The sequence below is a fragment of the Bacillus rossius genome, chromosome 1 (assembly GCF_032445375.1).
Source record: "Bacillus rossius redtenbacheri isolate Brsri chromosome 1, Brsri_v3, whole genome shotgun sequence".
Taxonomy (NCBI): domain Eukaryota; kingdom Metazoa; phylum Arthropoda; class Insecta; order Phasmatodea; family Bacillidae; genus Bacillus; species Bacillus rossius.
The window spans coordinates 166,340,541-166,363,733 of record NC_086330.1 but is presented as its reverse complement, the minus strand read 5'-3'; the positions used below and the strand labels follow the sequence as shown (position 1 = coordinate 166,363,733).

At 37.0% G+C, this 23,193-nt stretch overlaps 1 protein-coding gene across 1 annotated transcript in view; it reads right to left on the bottom strand.

The window, feature by feature from the left end:
- Positions 1 to 23,193, bottom strand: part of LOC134527097 (discoidin domain-containing receptor 2-like) — a 745,508-nt gene that overhangs the window by 259,854 nt on the left and 462,461 nt on the right. The window contains exons 5-6 of the mRNA XM_063359451.1: positions 21,089 to 21,268; positions 4,010 to 4,143 (exon numbers count right to left, since the gene is read on the bottom strand). Coding sequence (XP_063215521.1) covers positions 4,010 to 4,143; positions 21,089 to 21,268 — 314 coding nt within the window. The remainder of the gene's footprint in view (positions 1 to 4,009; positions 4,144 to 21,088; positions 21,269 to 23,193) is intronic.

Genomic DNA, 23,193 nt, shown 5'->3' with positions numbered 1-23,193 from the left:
TGAGGCCTCAAGAGCGGGACACGCAGGACTGTCTGCCACCAGCCAGAGCCCTGCTGCAAGAAGCGTTCCTTGTGCTTGTTATTTTTTATTGTCTACGCACTATGTATGAGTACATTGACGTAACAGTGTTATAGTTGTGTCCATGAGTGGACCTACCCGTATATGATGATTGGTATGAAGAGGATGGTTTTACTGCAAGTTGAAATTACTAAGGCGGACTATCAGATAGGCGCGGTCTTAAGGGAGGGGAGATTGCAGCAGTAGCTGCGCTCAGTCGCCGTCAGTCGCGATGCAGCGCCACCTCCTTTCATTTCCCCTACTCCCACTCTAGGTGTCTTGTTCCCCCTCCACCGCCTCTCTTCCTTCCCCTTTTTTCCCTCTAGATTCAACACTAGCGACATCTGTGATTTTAGTTCTTTTTAGAGTATTTAAGCGGGCTCTCAGCTCTCTATAGTTGCTGTCTGCCCAGTAGGTCTAAGGGGACAGTCCGCCGGTTATCGCTAACGAGTTACGTCTACACTCAGCGTCGTCATGCTGCCCGATTACGTTCTGACCATCATGAACCTAGATTCGTGTTACGTAGACCTTGAAACCGTAAATCCGCGGCATAACATTTTGCAAAGTAAATGCTGGTAATAGTGACGGCGATTGCTGAGTGTTGGGCCATCCATTATTTGTATGCAATTTATATTGTTAGTTCGGCTCTCTACAACTGCGTGTTGTGCGCCAGCACTATTTAATTTAGCTTGCTATTTCGTTATTACTCAGACGTTAGCGCATAGCCGGTGTAGGTAAAATATACGCTTACATATTTACGAGAACACTGTAAACCAATCCCTATGTACGTTAGGAACGTTTCCGCAACATGTTACGTATAATCATAAGGGAATATGCATATAGCATTGGGTCTACACATAGGCGGACATAGTTTTGCTTATTCTTGTTGTAAAGGAAGACATTAAAGAGCAGTTACTATTACCTTGTGCCGTAAAAGTAAATCAAATATGTACAACATTCGTACTTAGTAAATGCACAGCATTTAAAGAGATATATATATATAGGTTATACCCAAATTGTAAAGATTCGTATGTAAAGATATGAAGCTGATTATGGTTGTAAATATAAATAAACTTATATTGATAATAGACGCATGTATTATTGAAGCACCATATAAACAAGATTTAGTTATACACACAACAATTGGCCCATGCTAAGGGATTTTAATATCTCATTATTGTTCTTTGTAATCGAGGCACTGGTAGTCAAACTGCAGTTTTCTGGCGTTTGGCTGCATGTTTAAAACAGTCATCCATTTTAAATTAAATTGTGTAACGCTTTTCATTTAAAGACCATTTTGACAAATGTCATTGTCAATATAAAAACAGTCAATGTAAAAATTATTTTATACCTTTTTTTTATCTAAATGTTAGAGAAAATTGTTTTCCAAAATATTTTATCAAAGTGTTAAAAGTCACGTGTTTTGTGGAGGCTACAAATTTATCTTTTACTGTGAACACAATGTTTGGTGGCGTCTACGTTGAAAACAATAATATTGCTCCCACAAAACTGTGTGCTTCAGTGAAATTTGTTTGCAGCCAGTAGGGTGTGTGGAGGCGATGACTCATCTAACCGAAGCGGAAAACCAAAGAATAACTCTCGGGACTGGGCGGTCGATGGGAGAAGGGTTCGGAGGAAGAACAGCGAATATAGCAGAGAGTGAAGACCGCTATAAGACTCTTTGCCTGTTTTTTGACCGACATATTGGTTATAAATGTGCATCTACAGTTTGAACTACCGTTATGCACATACTTTATTCAAGACGAATCCCTGCAGGGTGAGTTTGATTTCAAACCTTCAGTTGCAGGTTCATCACAATAAAATAGGTTGAAAACCTCTCCATGACTTAAATTCTAAAGTGCTCACCAAGTCAGGCATATTTGTAGTTGAGGTTCAACAACGTTATGATAAAAAGAATAATTAATTTAAATGGATCACTTAAATCCCGGATTATGTTTAATTTAATCGAATTTTACAACCACCGCGAATCTCGAGATAATAAAAAAATACTTTATTGAAATAACTGGGAGCCACACCTAATTTTTTCACATTCTATTGTATCGTATTACTACATCCAATTACTTCAATGTATTAATTTTTCTATAGCCACAAAATTAGCGTTGGTTGTATAGTTTCATTGGAATAAAAACATTTCAGGCGCTCAGTGTTCCATCTTAAACACTTTTGCTTTTACTCGCGATGAAAATGTAGTTTAGCTTCAAATGTAAAGGCGCATACCAGCCTTGAGAAGCACTTACGTCCATAAGTCGTATAGATTTTTCAAGTTATTTTGTCGTGATAAACCTCGAGCTCAATTTATTCGTCGAATTCAGAGTCACCCTCCTTATGCTATTACAGCCAGCCAAATAATTTGTCGATAACACACAAATGGCAGCAGCAGCAAGAGAACTCGATTGCAAGTGTGTAATGGAGCACACTCATACTTTCTCACTCGTATACTTCCGCACTCGGATAATTGCACGCTATCTTGTACACTTGCTTGTCCGCTTTTACATGTTTTTCAAATATGTGTGTAGGTACACAAAAATGTTTCCATCTCTCTATCTGTGAAGTTTCACTCATACCACTTCATTTTCTTAATTTTTAGCTTTGGGTTAAGGTCTGACATCAGGCTCAGTTACCCATTTAATTAAACACTTCATCATTTTTTAACTTAAAGTTAAATAGTTTGCATTCGAACTAGTTATAATAAACTTATTTACTTTTCAACAATATTATATTTTAAAAGTTATTAATAAAATAAATATAGTAACAGTAAAATATGAGGTAAATCAACTACAATGTACACCATAACCAATATATTAAAAGTCTTTACAAATTTAACTAATATTAGTAGAGACTTGAAAAATTCGCAGGGTCAGTGACCTCATGGAAAAAATCCAATATCCTTTGAATGCATTGGGAAAAAAAGTCTCATGTTCGTTGGCTGCTGACTAGTGAGGCGTCTGAACTTCCGATTCGATAGTTCTTTAATTGGGGGTTTCTAATTGACCTTGACTCATTCATATTTACAGTGAAACAATAGCAGAATCCGTGCTTAGGTATAATTATAATGAATTGAATGCTTGTATTTTTCCGGTCTCTGAACATTGGGAACAGGGACGTTACTACACTAGTTACCACCCAGGGCAGGAGCTCATCTACGCCCCCCCCCCCCTTTTTTTTTTTAAACTGACAAAACCAAAATATTTCCCGTCAACATATAATATCGACACCACATATTAATTGTAGTAATACAAAAATTTCAGAACAAACATCGAGGTTAAATAAAAATATTTATTTGGAGTTATTTAATTGTTTAATACATCGAAATATGAATACTACGCAAAAATTGTAGTTTTTTTTTATATTTGACGATGTAAACGCAGGTAACTTTCAATACAAATAACTCAGTTGAGCTTCCCTCCTGTGCTCAAACAGTGCGATATTCAAGTAAATAAAATCAGTGTGTGCGTGGAGTCCAGCACGACAGAAGTGAAACTTCTTGCGTATTTGATATAAATACTGATATATTATTTACTCTTTCTATCGCCCTATTCATATAAAATTAATGATACTTTTAAAGTTAATTTCATAAACCAATTATTCTTTTACACACAAATAAATAATTTGTATAAACTTTAAATAAAATAAAATAAATATGGTAGCTTCAATCTTTAGGAGTGGACAAACACAGCAGCATTACGAGAATTCCGTATCATCGCTGCTGCAGTCATTTCTACATCACCCCAGCCGTCTCCCCATACGGCCGTTACAACTACCATATAACATGCTCCACCAATCGACCGCTAGCGCATGCGTTGGAGTGGCGTCGCCGCTGACGCACTCTCCTCCTCCACGACGTGCCTGACTATTCCCCTCATGAGATCGGAATTCCCGTAACGCTGGAATATCGCCTGCCCGCGGCACAGCTCAGAGGAGCGCTCCTCACCTGGGCGCCCTTGGTGAACATGTTGTTGGTGTGCACGTGCGCCGCGGCGAACTCCCGCGGGCCGTCGAACTCGAACACGATCTCCAAGGGCTGGCCGCCCCTCGTGTCGTTCAGCCAGCCGACCCAGCGCTTGTCTGCGGACACACGCACACGCTCGTAGTGCCACGCTTCGCGCTACAACAGAACAAACTATTTTGCTCCCTCTCCAGCTTCTGATCCTTCGTGCAACTTCGGTTACTTTTTCTTTACGTTTACTCTTTTCCCGAATTGAAATTTCTGTTTGTAAATTGAGCACAAATTTTCATGTAAAATTTTATATATATCTTACATTTTATACTTTCATAAAAGAATGTATCACTACAAAATATTGTTCGTAGTAATACGGTGTTCATATTCTTGCGTGGGCTTTCACGCTCTGAGTTGTTCCAGTATGTCTAATAGTTTAAGAAATTTGTAAACCGTTTCCTGAATAGTTTTTCATAATAAGCATGATACAACAAAAAAAACTGTTGAATGTTTAATTATCTTTATCGTGGTTTAAAAAAATGCTTAAATTTTTGTAAGAAGTACTCAGTATTATCTGGAAAAAAATTATTTCATACCATAGCTATGCGTTGTACAAATTTATAATTCCGTTGTTAGAGTATTGCGAAAAATATTTTTGGCAAATAGTTTCCAAAAATATATTTTCTAAACATAGAATTTTTTCCGTGTATTGGTAGAAAAATAAAAGCAGACGATGTGGTTTTCTCTAGTTACACGCTATTTATTAAAATTTTTTAACGAAAACATTTAATGATACTCGAAAAGCTTTTAAAAAAAACAGTTAATTGAACATTAAAATGTTCGTCTGCATAGTAACGTGAGCGCCCTACTGTGTTTGCAAACAGTTTGCTTCAATAAAATCAGAAACTGTCGCATAAAAGAAATAGGTACCTGCTGCAATTTTCAGATCATAATTCATAATTTTGAACAAAGTTATAATTAATATTTGAAATGAAAATTGCCTTAGGCAATTTTAATTTGCGCAGTTTTGTTCAACAATACGATCATCCCCAAGTTGCTCGAGAAAGCGGTGAACTTCAGTAAACTTAGGAGAACTTCGAACAACTTCGGACTTATCCGCGGCGTGTCACCAGTGTGAACTGCAGGATTCCTCTCATGTATAAGACCGCTGCAGTGTTGCCACATGTTAGGTAATTGTGGGGGCATACGGTAATAAAATTAAGCGCATGCGTATTCCATGGTAATTAATAAATAGTAAGGCAATTTTGACATAAGAAATATTGTTTTTAGAAAAAAGTTATATTTAATGTTCCTTCTTAATTTAAAATTTTTGTAAGTAAAAATTTAACTTGTATTTGTTTCTATTAAGAATCTGAAGTTTTCTTACATTTTAAAGGATGTGTACCATTGGAAAGATTATGCGATTTCCAGGATACCGCAGGCCCGTCTCCTTATCTTCTTTGTACAAATATAGTGTAATCAAATCGAAATTAAATAATATAATAGTAAAAATAATTTTTTAAAACGTTAATTGATTTGAGCATATTTCAGTATATATTAGAATATATAAAATAATTTTTAATGTTAAACTAAATATTCTGTGTGGACTATATGAATGTTTTTTTTAATTATAATTAGCGCTGAGGTTTTACGCTGGCTTTCGGGGGAAGAAAGAAGCCCGTGTGTACAGGGTTTAGCTTGCTGGTCTTGTACACGACTGCGCAACTCTCGCAACACGCTCCAGAAACTGAGCACCACGACCACTCCGCGAGCCGCCGGAGAGGCAACACCGCGGAGTGCGGTCGAGTGCAGCGCCACGCGCCAGCGGCTGTCACGGCGGCCAGTATACCAGACTGCGCAGTGCGGGTCGAGCAGAAGCAACGTTTGCTGTCATTGCGATAGTTTACAAAACTGCTCTAAAGCTCTCTTCAAGTTCCATTTAAAGTAAATGCTAAACTTTTGAATGAAAGAAATGAATTTAATTTTTATTTATCAGAAAATAGATGAATATAAACCTACATCTAGCTTATACCAAAGATAAAAGAGCTTTAAAATAAAGAAAAAAGTTTATTTTTTTTTCACTAAAAGATATTATAAAAAATAATCATGTAACGTATTTTTTTTCATAACTGAAATGTGCGATTTCATGATTTACTATTTGGGAAATTTTTTACATTAAGAAAGTAAAATTGTTTATTGCTTTACGCGCAAATTCAATTAAGATAGTATTATACAAAACAAATTATGTAGAAATTAATGCTGTTAAACTCTAAGTAACATACCTTAAATTATTAAAATGGATGACACAACTTGTGTATTATTGAAATGTTTGTTTTTAAATTTATTCTATTAAAAATCAGCATTTTCCATTATTTATTTACGCAACTAACAACCAATGTCATATTGAATTATATGTGTTGTGTTTAATCATAAAACATGTAATAATAAAAAAAATTAAGCGTTTGAGAGAAATAAAAAATTACACCAGCTGTTTTCAAGTATAATTACGATTTACTTTAAAATAATATATCTTTGTTTATATTACAAAGTTGAAAATACGTTAAACACATAGTTATTTAAATAATGCTCAATATTTTCATAAATATTATTCAAAATTAAAATAAATTAAATTAATTATAATCCTTTTAATATGTTTTATTGTTACTTGGTACTGTGTCTCACTTAAAGATTAGGCAGATCTTAGACCACGCAACTTCCTTAAAATTTTGAATTAGCTCATCTATTATCTAAATAGGTTTTTATTTTTATTTTATGTCCTCAGTAATTAAAGTGATTTTCGTTTCTTTACTACGATTTATGTTCTGGAATTTTATCTGCATTAGTCCAAGATTTTTAATGAACATATATATTTTAAGGTATTATTAATTCGCATATTTAATTTACTGACAAATATTTACGACGTTACAATGATTTATAATGTTCATTGCTATTATTTTTCCATGGATAAATTTTATCTGTTTAGATCTCTTTTAATCCAATTCGTTGATAGTACAGCAAAATACCTTACTTATAAATATTTCCGAGCTATTGCTATTAAAATTAAGCGGTAAAAGAACGATTTAAGATAATCCAGTTTAAGATAATTGCATGAATAAAATATGGCTTGAAAAAGTGTTTAATTTTTATCAAAATCTATTTTAAAGTCATGTGATGTAATTTATAGGCTATAAGTGCAGCCATATTGTCGTTCAAGATATTACACGTTTAAAGTCTGTCAAATATTTTCCTATAGGTCATATTACTTATTTTTGTGTGTGTAATTTATCATTCATACTCTAAAATGACTTTTATAATTATTGTATTGCAGTCTGAGTGTGACGAAAATCATTAAACTTTTTCCCTGTGATATTTTAAAGCCATATAAGGTTAAATAGAGATATGTACATCATGAACAGATGTAACTATATATACAAATAATATACTTTTAGCATTAAGTAAATTGAGAGCAATTTAAAAATCAAAAATGTAACATTAAAAATAATAAAAAAACATTAAAAGCATTCCAGCATGTTCGCAAAAGAAGTTCAAAATGTTTTGGGTGTGTAATATTAATCAATAAATATAAAAAAATCTCTCAATATATTTTTTTTAAGTAAAAGAAACTTATCCTTGAAAAAATATATTTACAAAAATAGATTCGATGAAAAATATTTTGATGTATTTTAAAAGTGCTTTTAGTAAAGAAAAATATTTTTGGAGAGACATATTTTTTTTCTAAAAGTTTATTATGATTGGTTCATGGACTGTTGGTGAGGCTAAGAGCTACCACTTGGGTAGTATTTTGTCTAATTAGGGTTCTAATCACTTTCAAACATAAAACTGCAGTTAATGAAAATTTGTACTATCTAAATTGGTTGCGTACGTTGCTGCCGTGATTATTTGTTAGAGATTTATTTTAAAACGGCTAGGAGTTTCCTAAACCACCCACACAACTCTCTGCATCTTCGAAGAGTGCTCGATAGCAACCAACGTTCTTAAGAACACATCAGTAAATTTTATAAGAACTCAGGAAGTAATAAGGGATTTGGAGCCAACTATAATATTTTTAAATGTGGTGCATAGCCCCGAATCAATGGACCAGTTAAGGACCACTCCTATTTGGCAAACAAATATGTTTTTTACCCAATTTATCGGTTTGGTAATATTTCCAGTGAATATTTTCTAGTGTGAAATCATATTACAGTAAAGCAATTTATGAAATTGCAGAAAATTCTGTTAGTTTTAAAAGCATTTTTCAAATTTAATCAAAAAATATTCTACAGTGAACATAAAATTTTGCAGAATATTATGCACGATATTTTTGGCTCACTTTAAAAAAGAGCTTTATAAACTTACAAAGTTTGTGTGTGTTTAGATATCATGCAATCAAAACTTATTTCTGCTTAAGTGATGACATTTGTTTTTCCAGTGAAATACAGATATGTATATAGTGGGAAATATCATCACGCAGAAACTATGTGTGCTGCGTGGAGAGGTGACAGTGAGATAAATATATTCTCTAACTATTTTAGCTCTTATTTACTGCGTGCTTCCATGCGTAAAAGAACATTAATAACTGCCAGCAGTGCCCGCTTTTAGACACTACTAAAGCAAATACCACGTGTATAAAACGACGATCGTCTAGAAAACACAAAAGAACACGTAACGACGTTTAGTGTCTCTTTCAAGGGCTTACGTATAACTCTTAAAACAATTAAACATGCACAGGGGGGGGGAACTTTTCAAAACTCAACTTATTTTATGGATTTAGAAGTTAAATAGCGCCGTGGAATAACTAAAATCGAATAATGATAAAAAATATATACCTACATCATACAATAAATACTACCTGAATCACACGGCGTTGCCCGGGATAAAAACACCATTATATAAGGAACATCATAACGAGTTGCAAGTATGTATGACATACACTTTAAAAACGGGAAGTATTGATTTTAAATTTCCATTGATTGCACAGTCTGTGTGCATCTGTGTATCAGCATAACCAGAACGCCAATATTCAGCTCAATTTTGTGGGAAGGCAGGTAAACCTTACATAGTGACGGACGCACCAAACGATACAGCGTTACCAATTCAAGGCAACGCCATCTATTGACGAAGTTCTAAATTAATCTGTTATTACCACGTTTTGTTTGCTAGCAGCCGCAAGCTCCATTAAGCGGTTGGGTTTCTCCAAGGAGAAGGATACGAAGTTGCCAGACCCGCCGTGTGGCAGACATAGAAAAATAATACAAATTCACGTTTTGTGTCTCTATGACCTACCACCTTTGATTTTCCACTATAAATCTGAATTTATTCCTTTTTCACTCCCTCAAGAATGGAATTTCATAATTATGTGTAGTTTATGTCGCTCTTCGGCCCATAAACTAGCAAACTACATGCAAAAATAAATTGTGTCGGTACGTTGCTCCGTTGCTGCGTGAAATGAGGAAAATCAGACAAACAGACTTTGGCATTAATGACATTATAAGTTGGGATAAAGCACAATTTTTGTCTTAAAAAGTTGGTTGTGAGCACTAATTATAAACTGTTCCTAGTTACAGCGTCTTGCTCCCAGTTTTATTAATTCTTTACTTCAGAATGGTTTGGGGAAAGAATGGTGGGGAGGGGAGTACCCCACTGACCCCTGTGTACGCCCTTAGTCTCATTCGAAGTCACGTCACCGCACGCCGTCTGGCATAACAATGGAGTGAGTAACTGTGAGGTTGGTTTTGCGGGAGGCGGGAGTGGGGGGAATAAGATCGCGCGTCGCTGTGTTTACCGACTGTGTATTGCCCGCGGAGCACAAAGCGCAGCGGCAGATAGTCCCCGAGGAGACCAGAGCGCGCACGCGCCCAGAGGGCTGCTGGAGGGTGAAGCACCGCCCCCCCCCCCTCGAGCACAAAAAGCAGCGACGCAGTCCTTTGAGAGGCCCAGATAAGGGCTGGGCAGGGAGGTCCCACCAGGGCAACCCCGACAGTCGATCCGTCACGACGGACAGATCGAAGCGCAGACGAGCAGGAGGGTGCACACAGCGAGTCTACGCCCTTGTTTGTGCGCAAACATGCGTCCCGACGCCCGACAATCGACGCACACCTCTCCTTCGGCCACAACGGGCTGATGCATTAAATAATCGGTTTTCGATATCGCTGCCACAGGAGCGGTTTGCGGGGAGGGAGTGGGGATAACGGGGCGAGAGGTTTGGTCAATGCCCGATGCGTGCGTGTGTGTTTGTTTGCGTGGGAGGGCATTGGTTAGCAAATGGTGAGTGGGGGCGGAAGGCAGGAGGTGGATGAAAGAGAAGGCAAAAGGGTTGTTTCGAACGTGCGAGCTGGAAATGTGGGTGTGCAAAAGGTTTCCCTGCTGTGGGGTAGGAGAGGGGGGAAAAGAGCCTGAATCAGCCGCGGAATAAATTATTTCGCGATAGAGGGAGTATCGGATGTGAATTCAGGGAGAGGGTAGGGATAAGAGGAGAGAGAGAGAGAGAGTGGAAAAGAGGGGAAGGGTTGAAATTCGTTATTTGTTTTTCGTGTGGGGCTTGTCCACGCTCGCTATCAGCGGCGGGCCAGGCGTTTTCTAGGGTGTCAAATCCCCCCTGCTCCACATCACAACAAACCCTTTCTTCGCAAAGCGGTGATGACCGATTTCCGCGCGAGGGAATGACGTGCTTCTCGAAGCGGGACGCGACCATCCATCGCCACATTGGCTGCCAACCTAGCGCCAGCGAATGTAGACAACGGGGGTCCGTGATTGACACATGGAATTTACAGCTCAATTTTTTTTTATTCTTTGTGGAACCGAAAGAGTGCGACTTCCAAAAGAGTAGCCGATACAGAATTTTCGATAATACATTATTTTGGATATAGGGTTACGTTTTGTAGAACTCAGTATTAATTTTTACATGCAGTAACAGGAAAGTATGAAGGGTACCTGGGTGCCTGCGGCCACTTCACCGTGTCAATCGCTTGGCGAAACCTGGGCTAGTGGTTTGCTGTCAACCTCTGGCATGGCTATGTCTAAAGTCAAATCGCAGGATTTCCGGTTTCAACTCACGAACAAAGAAAACTTAAAGATTAAGTAAATTCTGTGTCTTGTAACATTATACACATTTCCCATAAATTTCCCATGTAGTTTGTTTAGGAACACTAGCAAACACATGAAGTTGTTTACTAATACTTTCGACCTAAAAAAATTGGCAGATGAATATGTATACTTTTTGTACTAATTTTAACAAAATGGTACATTTGTGACAAGTTACGTGAAACAGATTTACAAATGGCCTTACTTATATGTTTCAATAAAAAAAAAGTGAGTCATGGGGACTGTCGAAAGAAGTGAAAACTTAAATTTTGTTTTTTTAATGTGTAATATTAAATCATGTCTACGTGAAATGCACGCAAGAAAATGATTTTGGTATTATATCACTAGCATTTCGGTGACGCGAACCCATCACTTTTGCCCCTACCAATAATAACTTTAAAACTGGAAGAAAAAATGAAGTTCTTTCATTGAAAGAATAAAAAATTATTATCTTAAATCTAAAAATAATCAACATTATCTCTAATAAATCAACCTGACATTCGAAGAAATTCAAATCGTAAATAAATAAACAAAAAAAAACATAATCTCAACTTAACTACCTACTAAAAAATATCCAATACTCGCAATATGCACCATACAATAACGTTAAAAACTTGTATATTTAAAAATAGAATTAATAAGTATTATCCTCTAAATATAAAAATTAACACGTCACGGGACCATGTCGATGAAAAACTTACATCAATTTACTCCCTATACAAACCTTTCTATAGATGTTTTCACTTCAAAAACTTATTTTGACGCACGCATTTATGATCTACAAACCTGTTCAAAAGATTTAAAGTCTATGATATTAATTCAGGCCAAACATCATACTAAAAACCTTAGATATGTGTAGGAGTTTGGTGTTTATTTGCGAGAAAATTTTTTTTTTATATTTATGGCTTTACTTATAAGTACAGATGATCTAACTTAATTGGCAATCAAATTCTATGTCACAAAATTTTTAAGCATAAGTAATAGACTTTATACGTTTCAAAACAATGTTATGAGTTTCAAAAATATTTTACAACTCATAAACAATCATATATTACTTTGGTTAACATTTTTCTAAAAATAATTATAGTTTTCGTTTTGTTTTCATTTTCAAAATCACATGTATAACTTGATTAACATATTTACATAACTAAATTATAATTTGGCATGGTAAAAACCAGTTTGTTAAAGAAATTTTTAACACGGCGCTAGGCACAAGGATGGATTCTTTGTAAGATACGTTACGATTGAATGAGAGGTATTGACCCCACTCATAGCGGTGATGTTAGGTATATTCATAATTCTGCTATCGGTCCCTACTGCTTCACACCGTGTTCCGTGCCATATTATCCGTGATAGAATCATTAAAGTCATTAAAATATGTAACGTTAGCCAGTTTGGCTTGTCAAGTAATAACACGAATGTTGATTATTCATAGTCATGACAGAGATTCAATAGTAAATAATATCAGCAAATAAACCGTTATTTATTAACTGAAACAGTAATAAAACTTAATACACTGTATTGGGTTGAACTGTTTTTATTATAAAGAGTAATTTTAAAATCAGTTTTATGAAAGCTTTTGAAATACTTTAACAAACACAGGAAATTTTTGTTAATTAGTTGCAGTTAACATTGTCCTATGTAAAAAGTAGTGTGTAAATGGCGGTCCGAAGACAGGCGACAGGCAGTGGAGTCGTGGAGCCGAACGCCATCTTGGATTGTGACGTCACTACGTCCATCTTGAATTACCTTGACCTTTGACCTTGACCTTAAAAATTGGCCATAATTTGTCAAAATGTGTCCAAAAAATGCCAAAATTATCTAAATTTCCATTTTTTTAAATTACGCCAAAAAATATCAAAAAATTTGATAATTCAAAAATTATCATTTAGAAAAACCTCAAAAGTCTTTTTTCCTTAGAAAGAACACAAAATCTTGAAAGCGGCTTCTAATTCCTAAGAGCTAGCCACTCTAAGGTCATGACCTTGAAAATTAGGATGCAATGGCAACCATTGGGAATTATGACGTCACCGTTGCATTTCACGTTGCGGGCGCCATCTTAAAAATCTTAATTTACTATCCGATTTTAATGAAATAATATTAAAAATTATAAAAAAATTAATAAAATTTTAATAAAAACTATTTACAAAACGCACTTACGTCTTTGAGCTTTATCTAAATCCTAATTTTTGAATTATGAAATTTTTCGAGACTTTTGGGTTTAAATTTGTTTCCAAAAAACTGGTGATTTTGGAAAATTTTGGCCAAATTTTGGCAAATTTTGAAGGTCAAGGTCAAAGATCAAGGTCAAGGTTATCTAATATAGCCGTCGTGACGTCACAATCCAAGATAGCGGTCTGGTCCACGGCTCTACCGCCTGGCGCCTGTCCTAGGACCGCCATTTACTCTCTACTGTAAAAACTTTGCAATTTAATATTGATTTCTTTAGAGAAAATTACTGTGAATTTTACCATAATCTATAATATACATTTATAGAAGCTATTAATATATATATGTATTTTGAAAAATTATATATATATATGTGTGTGTATATATATAAGGAAAGCAGAATGCTGCAGTGCGTGATCATGTGAAGTGTAAGCTCAAAGACAGAGTACGGAGAGCGAAAAGTTCGAGGGAAGACCTAAAACCAGGCGCCACCTGCAACGGTCGTAACGTTTTGCGCACTGATTATGAAAACACTTTTGCAATATAAGGCACTGTTAATAACCAAGGTTTCGGTGATTACTGCAGGAAGCAGCTACGTGAGTACGAACGTAACGGTTTTCGTTAATCTCCGGTGACAGAAAACGTTCTGGCGGCATATACCGGAACCTCTCACTACAAACACACATTTCGGATGGTATGTATTGCACGATTGCTTCATTATATCCTACATGTGTTTCAGTAGTTAGTGTAAAACTAATGAGAATATAGCGATTAAATTTAACTATACAGTTAGTGAAATTTTAGTATCGCAGTTTTCTTATAATTTCACTTACCAAACTGAAGTTTAATGCGAACAATAGTTTCTGTGAGGAACAGTTTCTGTTAAAGTTACATTTTATAATGTATAGTGTCATTTTTTCTAAGGCATGCAATCGTTTGGCAGCACTAATGACATAAAAGTTCTAGATTAATCTTAAATTTAAATAATTATTAAAACTCAACAGAAAAAATTTTAATACACGTGACAATAAAGGTAAAATATTAATAAAATTGTATTTAGCTTCTTATACGGGAATCAAAATACCGAAACTTGAGTGTCTGGTTTACACCGTGGGATGCTCTGTTTGTGGAAGAAAATCATTCAAAAACAGGTTAGGACTCTCACAAAACCACTCTTACTTCTTCCACACTTGCGCTTACCCTGTTTATATCGAAATATTATCTTTAAAATATTTTTGCAATGGGAGTGCATGACTTGGTGTAAGCTTTTGGACATACAGCATTGCTAAGCACATATATGTCTAAAGAAGAAAACTACAAAAAAACCAAAAGACAAAAATACAAATTAAGCAAACAATTGCTGTTGTCAACAGGATATAAACACCACATAATATACCATAACAGTAATATGGTCAACAAAAAAAGAAAAACAAAGAAAAATGGACTAAGAGAACGAAAAAAAAAAACAAAAATGATTACAGCACAAAAGTATTGAACCCAAAAAAATTTAGCACAACAGTTGAAACGAGACAAAAACACGACAAAACGAAAAGACGAAACAAATACAATAGTTTTCCAAAACAGAAACAAGCGACGTTTCGGGAACTGCTATCTGCTCCCGTCCTCAGGCAGAGACGCACATGGTACGAAAACACAGAAATACAGAAATCCGAAGTTAAAATATGGTGTGGTTTCTACAAAGGCACAGTTATGTGAAAAAAACGAAGCACTTTTCGTTTATTTTAGGTGAATTATTTCTTGTAAAGTCCTTAAATTTACTGTAATTTTAAAAAAGTTTATACCGATATGCTTAGCAGCTGTATCTTCACGATAAAGGTGTATTTTTACCCCTACATGTGATGGTTTAATATTATTTTTGCAGTTTCTTAGAAATTGTAAATTTACTGTGACAAAATATTATGCACTTTTATAATGCAATTAAGTGTGTCCATACAACTACAATGTACGGACAAAAGTTAAATACAGAGCTTCGTTTAATGCTTGTTGTATGTGTAATTTCACTTTTACATGTGTAGGTTAAAATTTCCGTTATTCAAATAAAGGTTTAACATTCCATTATTTACATCCTAAACCTGCAGCACAATTTTGTTTTCTATAAATACTTGTATATAGTTTCACCTAATGAACAACTTTTTTAAAATTACACGAAAAAAAGTGAAAATTACTAAACTTGTTAACTGTAATTTAACGAGAACTTTTTACAGGGTAGAAACTACAATATATTTTGCAGTTTTATTATACAAATGGCGAAAATCCAAGGACCTATACATTTTGACTGCTGCTGTAATTGGCCGACAGTTATTGTAGAGGATCCTGAACCAATGGTAAACAATTAACCAAAGCAGTATCAGATTAAAGGAAATCCAGTTTAGACATAATTCAAGTGAGCAGACAACGAACATGTGGTGCGGCTTTCACCCGAGAATGATGAGAGTATGGAGCTGTGCCACCAATTAGTATTTTTGGCACAACTATATATTTTAATTTTTGAATAATTGTTTCAACAGTAATTTTTTTTTTTTTGCTGCAAGAACTTAAACATTTTCCGCCTCCTTTCACTCCTGTTTAATCTTTTTCAGACTTGTCTCCCCAATCATTCCCAGCATTAATATGATTTTGCCTACCATTTAATGACCCAGCATTATGATATCGTCGTATCCCCGCTTGGGCGCACGTACGTCGCGTGTAATTCCCCTCCGAGCCGTGACAAGAAGTTCTATGTCCTGCAAGCTATCAGAGCAGATAGGTTCTGAGAGCCAGCCTTACGCGAGCGATTTCAGTCACGAGCACGGGCAATTTTGCTCGAGCCCTTGGCACATCGCTGGCTTAATTTCCGACAGCAGCGCAGTTCAACCCCACCACCTCCCTACAGCCTTTCCTGGGAACCAGGGCCAGTTCAACTTTCGGTCGTCAACCCCAGCCGGTCTCGAGGCAACGACTCCAGTCTCCTATTGTATCGCCTCTGCCCTCTCGTGAAAGAGTTGCGAGTTATTTCCCCTGAGTGTTTGAATTCCCGCTAAACATCTACCCCCTGGCGCCTCACGAAACAAACAGTGCCCGGTAGTTCATTTCCAAGCCACCAGAGAGCTGCACTTGTCCCCTCCATAAGCCCAATGCGTTAGAAGTCGCCACGTATGAGTCGATCTTTCATTGGTTCGGACACCCCTCAGTAGGTCGCGCTGACATCAGCCAGTACCACCAACTTCGAGATATCGAAGTTAGTATTTTCTCGAACACTTCCACGGAAATCTTCGGAACCTTTCAGTCCAGAAGCCGAAGCCTCCCCTCTCCGTTTGATTGACGTCGTCTTTTAATTACGAGTCGCTGCCGCCCCAAAAATTACTTGGCGCCGCGACAGCAGACCATCGGCGAGCCGCACATCAAGACTTCACTCCGGTCGTTGTTTAAAGATATAATCAGCTAGGCAAGGGATGTGCTGCCTACTAATTAAGTAATTAGTAATTAGTCAGTTGGCATACCTCGTAGAAGTAGTCATGCTTCGGTAATAATACTTTATAATATTTTCTATCTTTGAATCATGGAAACGTCCGCACCAACCGCGTGTTCGTGAGCTCCGCACCCTGGCTGACGCTAGAAACTATCTCCCTGTATGGTGGGTTTTTTGATAAACTTTATTTCCCCAATCATCTTGGTTATGAGGCATTTTCTGCCCATTTTGATAACTGTCTGTGAACCAGATCTGAACATGTTTGTTTCGAACTTTTTCACAGACAGGGTCCAAAGGCCGGATGAGGACATGACCACACCTCGTTCGAGTCCTTCCTCCAGCAATCAGGACGACTAAGGCACACTGACGCCTCGTTAGCAACCCAACTTCGGCCAGCAATCATCAAACCTCCAGTCTTTTAGATTTCTATATCTCCAGAATAACATTAAATCACGACATTGAAAAGATCGGAACACCAGAAATTTTTCTTTCTGGACTTTAATCAAAGTGTGCTGGAATTGTGAAAGGAACATAACCTGTTTATTGTTTCTGATTCTATTTTAATGGTGTCTAATGATTAATGGTAATTTTCTAATTACCATTCTTTAGGTAATGTTATTTTAAATTCATGTCAATATAAATTAATAATTTAAAATGTTGTCAATCAATTTATCAAATATTATTTTAATGTGAAAATAATTAAAGTTATATAAACATAAAGGTACTCATATCTAGACGAAATCATTATTTTGCCTTTTAAAACTAAAAGATCCACCAGTTACACAAGTCATCAAGAGAGAGTGATGTGTGACAAAATGATAGCAGAGCTTAGGTTTACTGTTCAATCTTTTATTATAAGAGATGTGTAACAGAGCCTATTCTGAGAGTAATTGGAACAGCAGAGTTTAACAGTCCATAAGGATACAAATACAAATATATATAAACCAAAAAATAATCTTCTTGTTTCCAAATCCTAATTGTCTACAATTTTTTGGCCAACATGGCACACGCCAAATAATAGTGCATGTTGATATAGAACAGCTTTGAAATACTATGATGTAGCTATTATATAGGTACGCCCCTGGGTAGAAAACAATGATTTTTTTACAGGCAACGATCAACTCCGAACACAAGTTTGAGAAAATAAGTAGTTTCCCAGCATTATGTTTAATGGTTTAGTAAATTTTGGGTGTTTAAGAGGTCTTTTTTTGAAAATAAATGGAAAAAAATGGAATACTAACGTTTAAACAATCTTTAGGGTACAGGATGAGTCATGATGTGTGGTTACGTTAGCATGGCATAAAAAAAGGTTTAGTTATTCGCCGTTTGTTTCTTTCCGCACACAATATTGACACAGATAAATAAAGCGAAATTTGCACTTTTTTTGTAGAAAACGTTAAATGTTGGTCACGGAAAAATTACTATAGTTCTACGTCACCCGTTCTCTATAGTCCATTTCGTGTAAAGTGTTTTTAATTTGGCAGCTTTTATAAGTAGTACCCGTGGTATACGTAGCTTTCTATAACTGTTTTTCTGGTAACAGTGTTTGTAAACCACTTCATGTGATTGCCAGTGTTTGTTCTTGGGAGTGGTCCTGACTCTTGCGAGGAGAGATTCTTGCTGCTTGAGGTATCAGAGCTGATGACAGATCTAGTGTCCAACGAATAATCCAAAAGGACCCGGGAAAGGGTGTAAGTATGCGAATGTACAGCCTCTCCACATCAATGGTATACCACCTTGTGGTGCCAAAGTTGTTGACTGAAGTGAGCTCTGCGGGAGGTGCCCTCATCCCACGACATCCTCAGATGTTGGAAAGAGGTATCTGGTGTGGTGGAAAAGCCATCTCTGCAGGAAACAGCAGGTAGTTTGGAAAATTTACCTGGGAAGGGGGGGGGGTAATTACCAGGCCCCCAGGACTCTGGCCCCCAAAGACCTTGGATCTACTGTGGAGATTCCAAAGACATAGTGGTAAGCCACGGGGTTTATGTCACGGTAAAGGCTGCAGCCGGCCCGGGAAATCTGTATGCTCCTAGATGCCAGAGATGGTGGGATATCCGTGGGGCTACTCCTGCATGTCTTCATTTTCCGAGGTGACACTGAGGTCCGGGCTGGGACATTTATCCTGTTAGCTTACGGGCTTACCAGACGTAAAAGCCTTAGGGCTTGGAAAATATTGGCAGTATTACGGAGCGGGAGATCCCCAGCTGAGGTCCCGGTCGTGTGGTGTGATGCTCGACGCTTAAGAGAGTCTCAGGAGTCCCCACTTCGAAACGGGCGGACAGGTGAGCAGCGTTTCTGCTCCGGCATTAGCCTGGATAGCTAGTAGAGGTTGGATAGGTCTCGGTCGGATCACGGGCTCTGACGCCCTCAGTGCTTGCTGTAGGTGCTTATCTAGTGAGCTATTGCTGGTTGCTAAATGTGTTTAGAGGTTTCGGGGGTGACGATGTTGCGATGGGTTGCCCCAGCCTCTCGAAATAGACCTTCCCTTATCATCTCTGAACTACACTGAAGTGGCGTATAATTTCCTCACCTCATGGGTTTATACTTGCAGTGTAATAAGTGATTGCGCAATGTAAGTTGTGATGTCTTTGTCAGCGTTCGGAAACAAACTTAGCGTGTGTTGCTTTGCGAGTGATAGGAAATGGGATACACTGGTAGCAATTCTGAAGTCTGCTGCACTTGACACAAGTCACATGACATAGACTTGGCCTCCTGAATGTTAAATATTTTTGTAAATGTAACTAAAGTAATTATGTTAAAAATGTTATATTTGTATATTTAGACATTAACATAAAAGCAAATGTCAAACTACAAAAAAATTTTTACATTAATACTGGGTTCAGTTTCTCGTACAGACATTTATGCTTGGTTTTTCCCTTTTATCTACATTAGGTAAAGTTATTATCAAACCGTTCCCTGAACAACTTTCCTGAATTCTTTTCCTACTCTTTAAAGAATAATAAAGCAAAATAAAGTACAATTTTTAAATATTCTATTTCCTTTTTCAAATTACTTATGCTTGAATCAAACATCTATAAATATTTTTAATTTAGCACAAATTTTCGTAAGCTTGACAAAAATTCTTCAATATTGTTTCACAAGAACATAGTTCATACAATCAAAAATAACCATAGCGTTTTTTTGTTCAAATTTACAGTATTTTTTATTGTAGTAGTAGAAATTATTTCTTGGCGACTGGTTTCAAAAGAATTTTTTTTTTGATAAAGTATAAACCATTAATTGTGTGCATAATCGCTCCATGGCGCATGTGCCGAGAACGATACACAAATGCCCGAGTTGCAATAGCGCAACGACTGTGATGCGAAGATTTCTAACCTATACCCACACATCACGTCAATAATGGTGGACGTGACAACACAACTGATTGGAAAAAGGTATAGCGACGTTTCTGAAATGTTTGTTAGAAATTTGTTTTCAAGAGATGTTTGAACTGGTGCAATTATAGTTATATTATTAAACCTTGTATTTTGAATTGTTTTTTTACCCAACTTGACCGTGAAATTTTAAATTTTTTTTACTCACAGTATTATTTATAGAATTCAGCGTTCAATTTTATTCAAACAATTTGAGATTCCAAATAAGTATTTATATTTTTTAAAAATAAATTAGTTTGGGGAGTACACGCGCGACAGAAGTGAATCTTCTTGCTTATTATATTATTTGGTACAGTGAACATAATTCCTTTGGCTTTGGTCACAGCTCAAAAAAAATTGTGTAAGTATGCGAACGCTAAATTATGATATTGTACAAGATTGTAAGTGTGAAAGTATGCAAATGTGCACGTGTAAAGGAGGAAGTATACAAGTGTGCAAGTATGGATGTATACAAATGTATAAGTAGGCACGTAAGCAAGTGTGAAATTAAACAAGTATGTAAGTATGCAAAGAATCTAGTGTGCAAATGTGCAAGAATTTAAGTGTACAAGTGTACAAGAGCGAAATGGTGCAAGTGTGAAATTATGTATGTATGAAAGTGTCCAAGAATGCATGTGTGAGAGTGTGCTGCGTTATTTTACCTCTCCCCTGTCGTTTCTTCCTCTCCCGGATTCCCCAACCTGTACCTAATTATTCCCATCCATCGATCGGAAATTTCTTAACGCTCAAAAATTGTTGCCCCCTCAGAAAAGGAATTTCACTTCAAAAAACCCTGCAAGCATTGATGGCTGTGGTATGTTTGGTTGTGCGTATGTAACAGCAGGAAACGTTTTATTTTCAACGCCTCTTACTTGTTGTCGCTCGGGTTCAGACCGCATGTTCCCGCGCAATGCTGCTGTCGCACCGCCGTCTCCGCACTACTGTGACTCCAGCACGACGCCTAGGCGAACTTGGACTCACCGACCCCCCGGCCGTCGAGGTCGGGCGCGAAGTCGTCGTCGCCGTACAGGCCGTCCGCCAGCTGGCCCAGGCCGCCGCGCATCGTAGCGCCGTCCAGCGCGCCGTCGTAGCTCAGGTCCTCCAGGTAGGAGTCGGGCCCCGCCAGCTCTCCGCGCGGCGCCGCGTAGCTCACGATGCTCTCTGCGGCACAGACACACGTTCCGCCTCACCCGGTGCTTCCGGCCCCAGCCGCGACACAGAACACAGAACACAGCACACACTGACACCCGCCAGCTTGGCTGGGTGGAATCTCGTGAATGCGATGGGAGTTCATTCAACAACCACGGTGCTACCATCTGTGGCGAATGGCATGCAACAAAGTTCACAAAGCCAAAGGGAAACTTCATAGTATTAACTGTTTAGTAATTTAATACTGTTTAGTATTTAAAAAAAAATCCTTGTCAAAAATCAAGACCAAACCAGTCTTCAATATATTTTTTTCAAGTCTTTATCGTGTTTATCGGAGCCATATTATTATAGTCAATTTGCTTTGTAAATCGAAAAGATTCGATAGCCGACTTAGCTGCTCCGGCAGTGAATTCTAGCGGTGGGTACGGAACTACACGTGATTCGCGTCTAGAAATGTAGTTGCTATCACAATCAAGCTCGGCTCTATTTTAAAGAATTAAACCTTAATTTTTTTTTCGAGAACCAAGTTTCGTGATACAATTGTATTTGCAACATGGAACACGTGGGTTTTCTCGTTACCGAGGTTAGATGTTACACATCTCTGGCTAGTACTGAAAAACTAGATCACATTTTTTTTCTTACATACGCTAGTGCTGGTTACAGTGTATGTCATAAGAAACCTTAGTAACGGACAAACAAAAATCAGCACATTTAAAATAAATGCATGCACAGCACAGAGAATTCCGTGAAAGGAATTAATCAGAAAAAATCTATACCACAGCGCAGACGAACACAATGGGCAGAAAACAATTAAACATTTGCAATAAGAAAAAAAGTAAATAAAGAAAAAGCGACAGACAAACCCAGCGATGTTACTAATAAAATATTCTGGACACCACAACGACAGCACACCCGAACACAATAGGGTAGGCTTCCTAAGACAAAACCGCTGTGATGTTTCGGGAAATGATATTTATTCCTGTCCTCAGACTAATGCAGACATATCAGAAATGCCGTATGTAAAAAAAAAATTATAAATGAATACTTTACACTGCAAGAACCATTCAAAAAACATTTCAAGATTTTTGACGGCCACACGACTTATAAATCGGGATACTAGTTTGAAATTGGAGTATAAAAAAATTGATCATATTTAAAAAGTAAAAATATATATATATAGGTATAAGCCGCTCTAAGTACCTATATTAGATTTGCGCAAATATAAAGGTACATTAAAAAGGTACGAATTTACGGTTTAAATAAGTGTTTGTATATTTGCAGGTACGCGTGATAGGGAAGTTTCTCCAACGATTTCACTTGACTCATGTACTTTCAGAGCAGGCGATGGAAACACACACGTAAAATCATTTGAATCAAATCAAATTTATTTTGTGCATAAAACAATAAACTATTTAAACAACTTTTGAAAAGTTTGAAAAAGATGATTACTATAGGTATAATAAATTTTTGGCCAAATTACGAATAACTTGCGAAAAGATAACAATGACGTGGCTATTAGCGAATTTATACAATCGGAACAGAAGAAACGACGACTAGCAGAAAGAGCAGCTTGTGAGGATTCCTAACAGGCGCCAGTCACCAGCGCCGAGCGGACCAGACTGCAGGGAGAGGAAGAAAACTAAGATGGCGGTCGTTGCCCGGCCTAGATTTGAACTTCCCATTTACACGACGTATTTACGTTTTGTGTGAAAACCTGGGGCTGTTGTCACGTCAGACCGATAGATGGCAGGCGTTATACCGAGTACTAACAAATATCTGCTTACTACATATGGTACTTGTAATATGAAAAATATTTTTTTTTTATTTTGTCTTGGAAAATCTTTATTAAATGATTGCACAGATTTATTTGTAAAGTCAAACTGCAATGCTACAAATTTCTTTAAAAAATATTTAATCAAGTTAGCCGCATATAACAC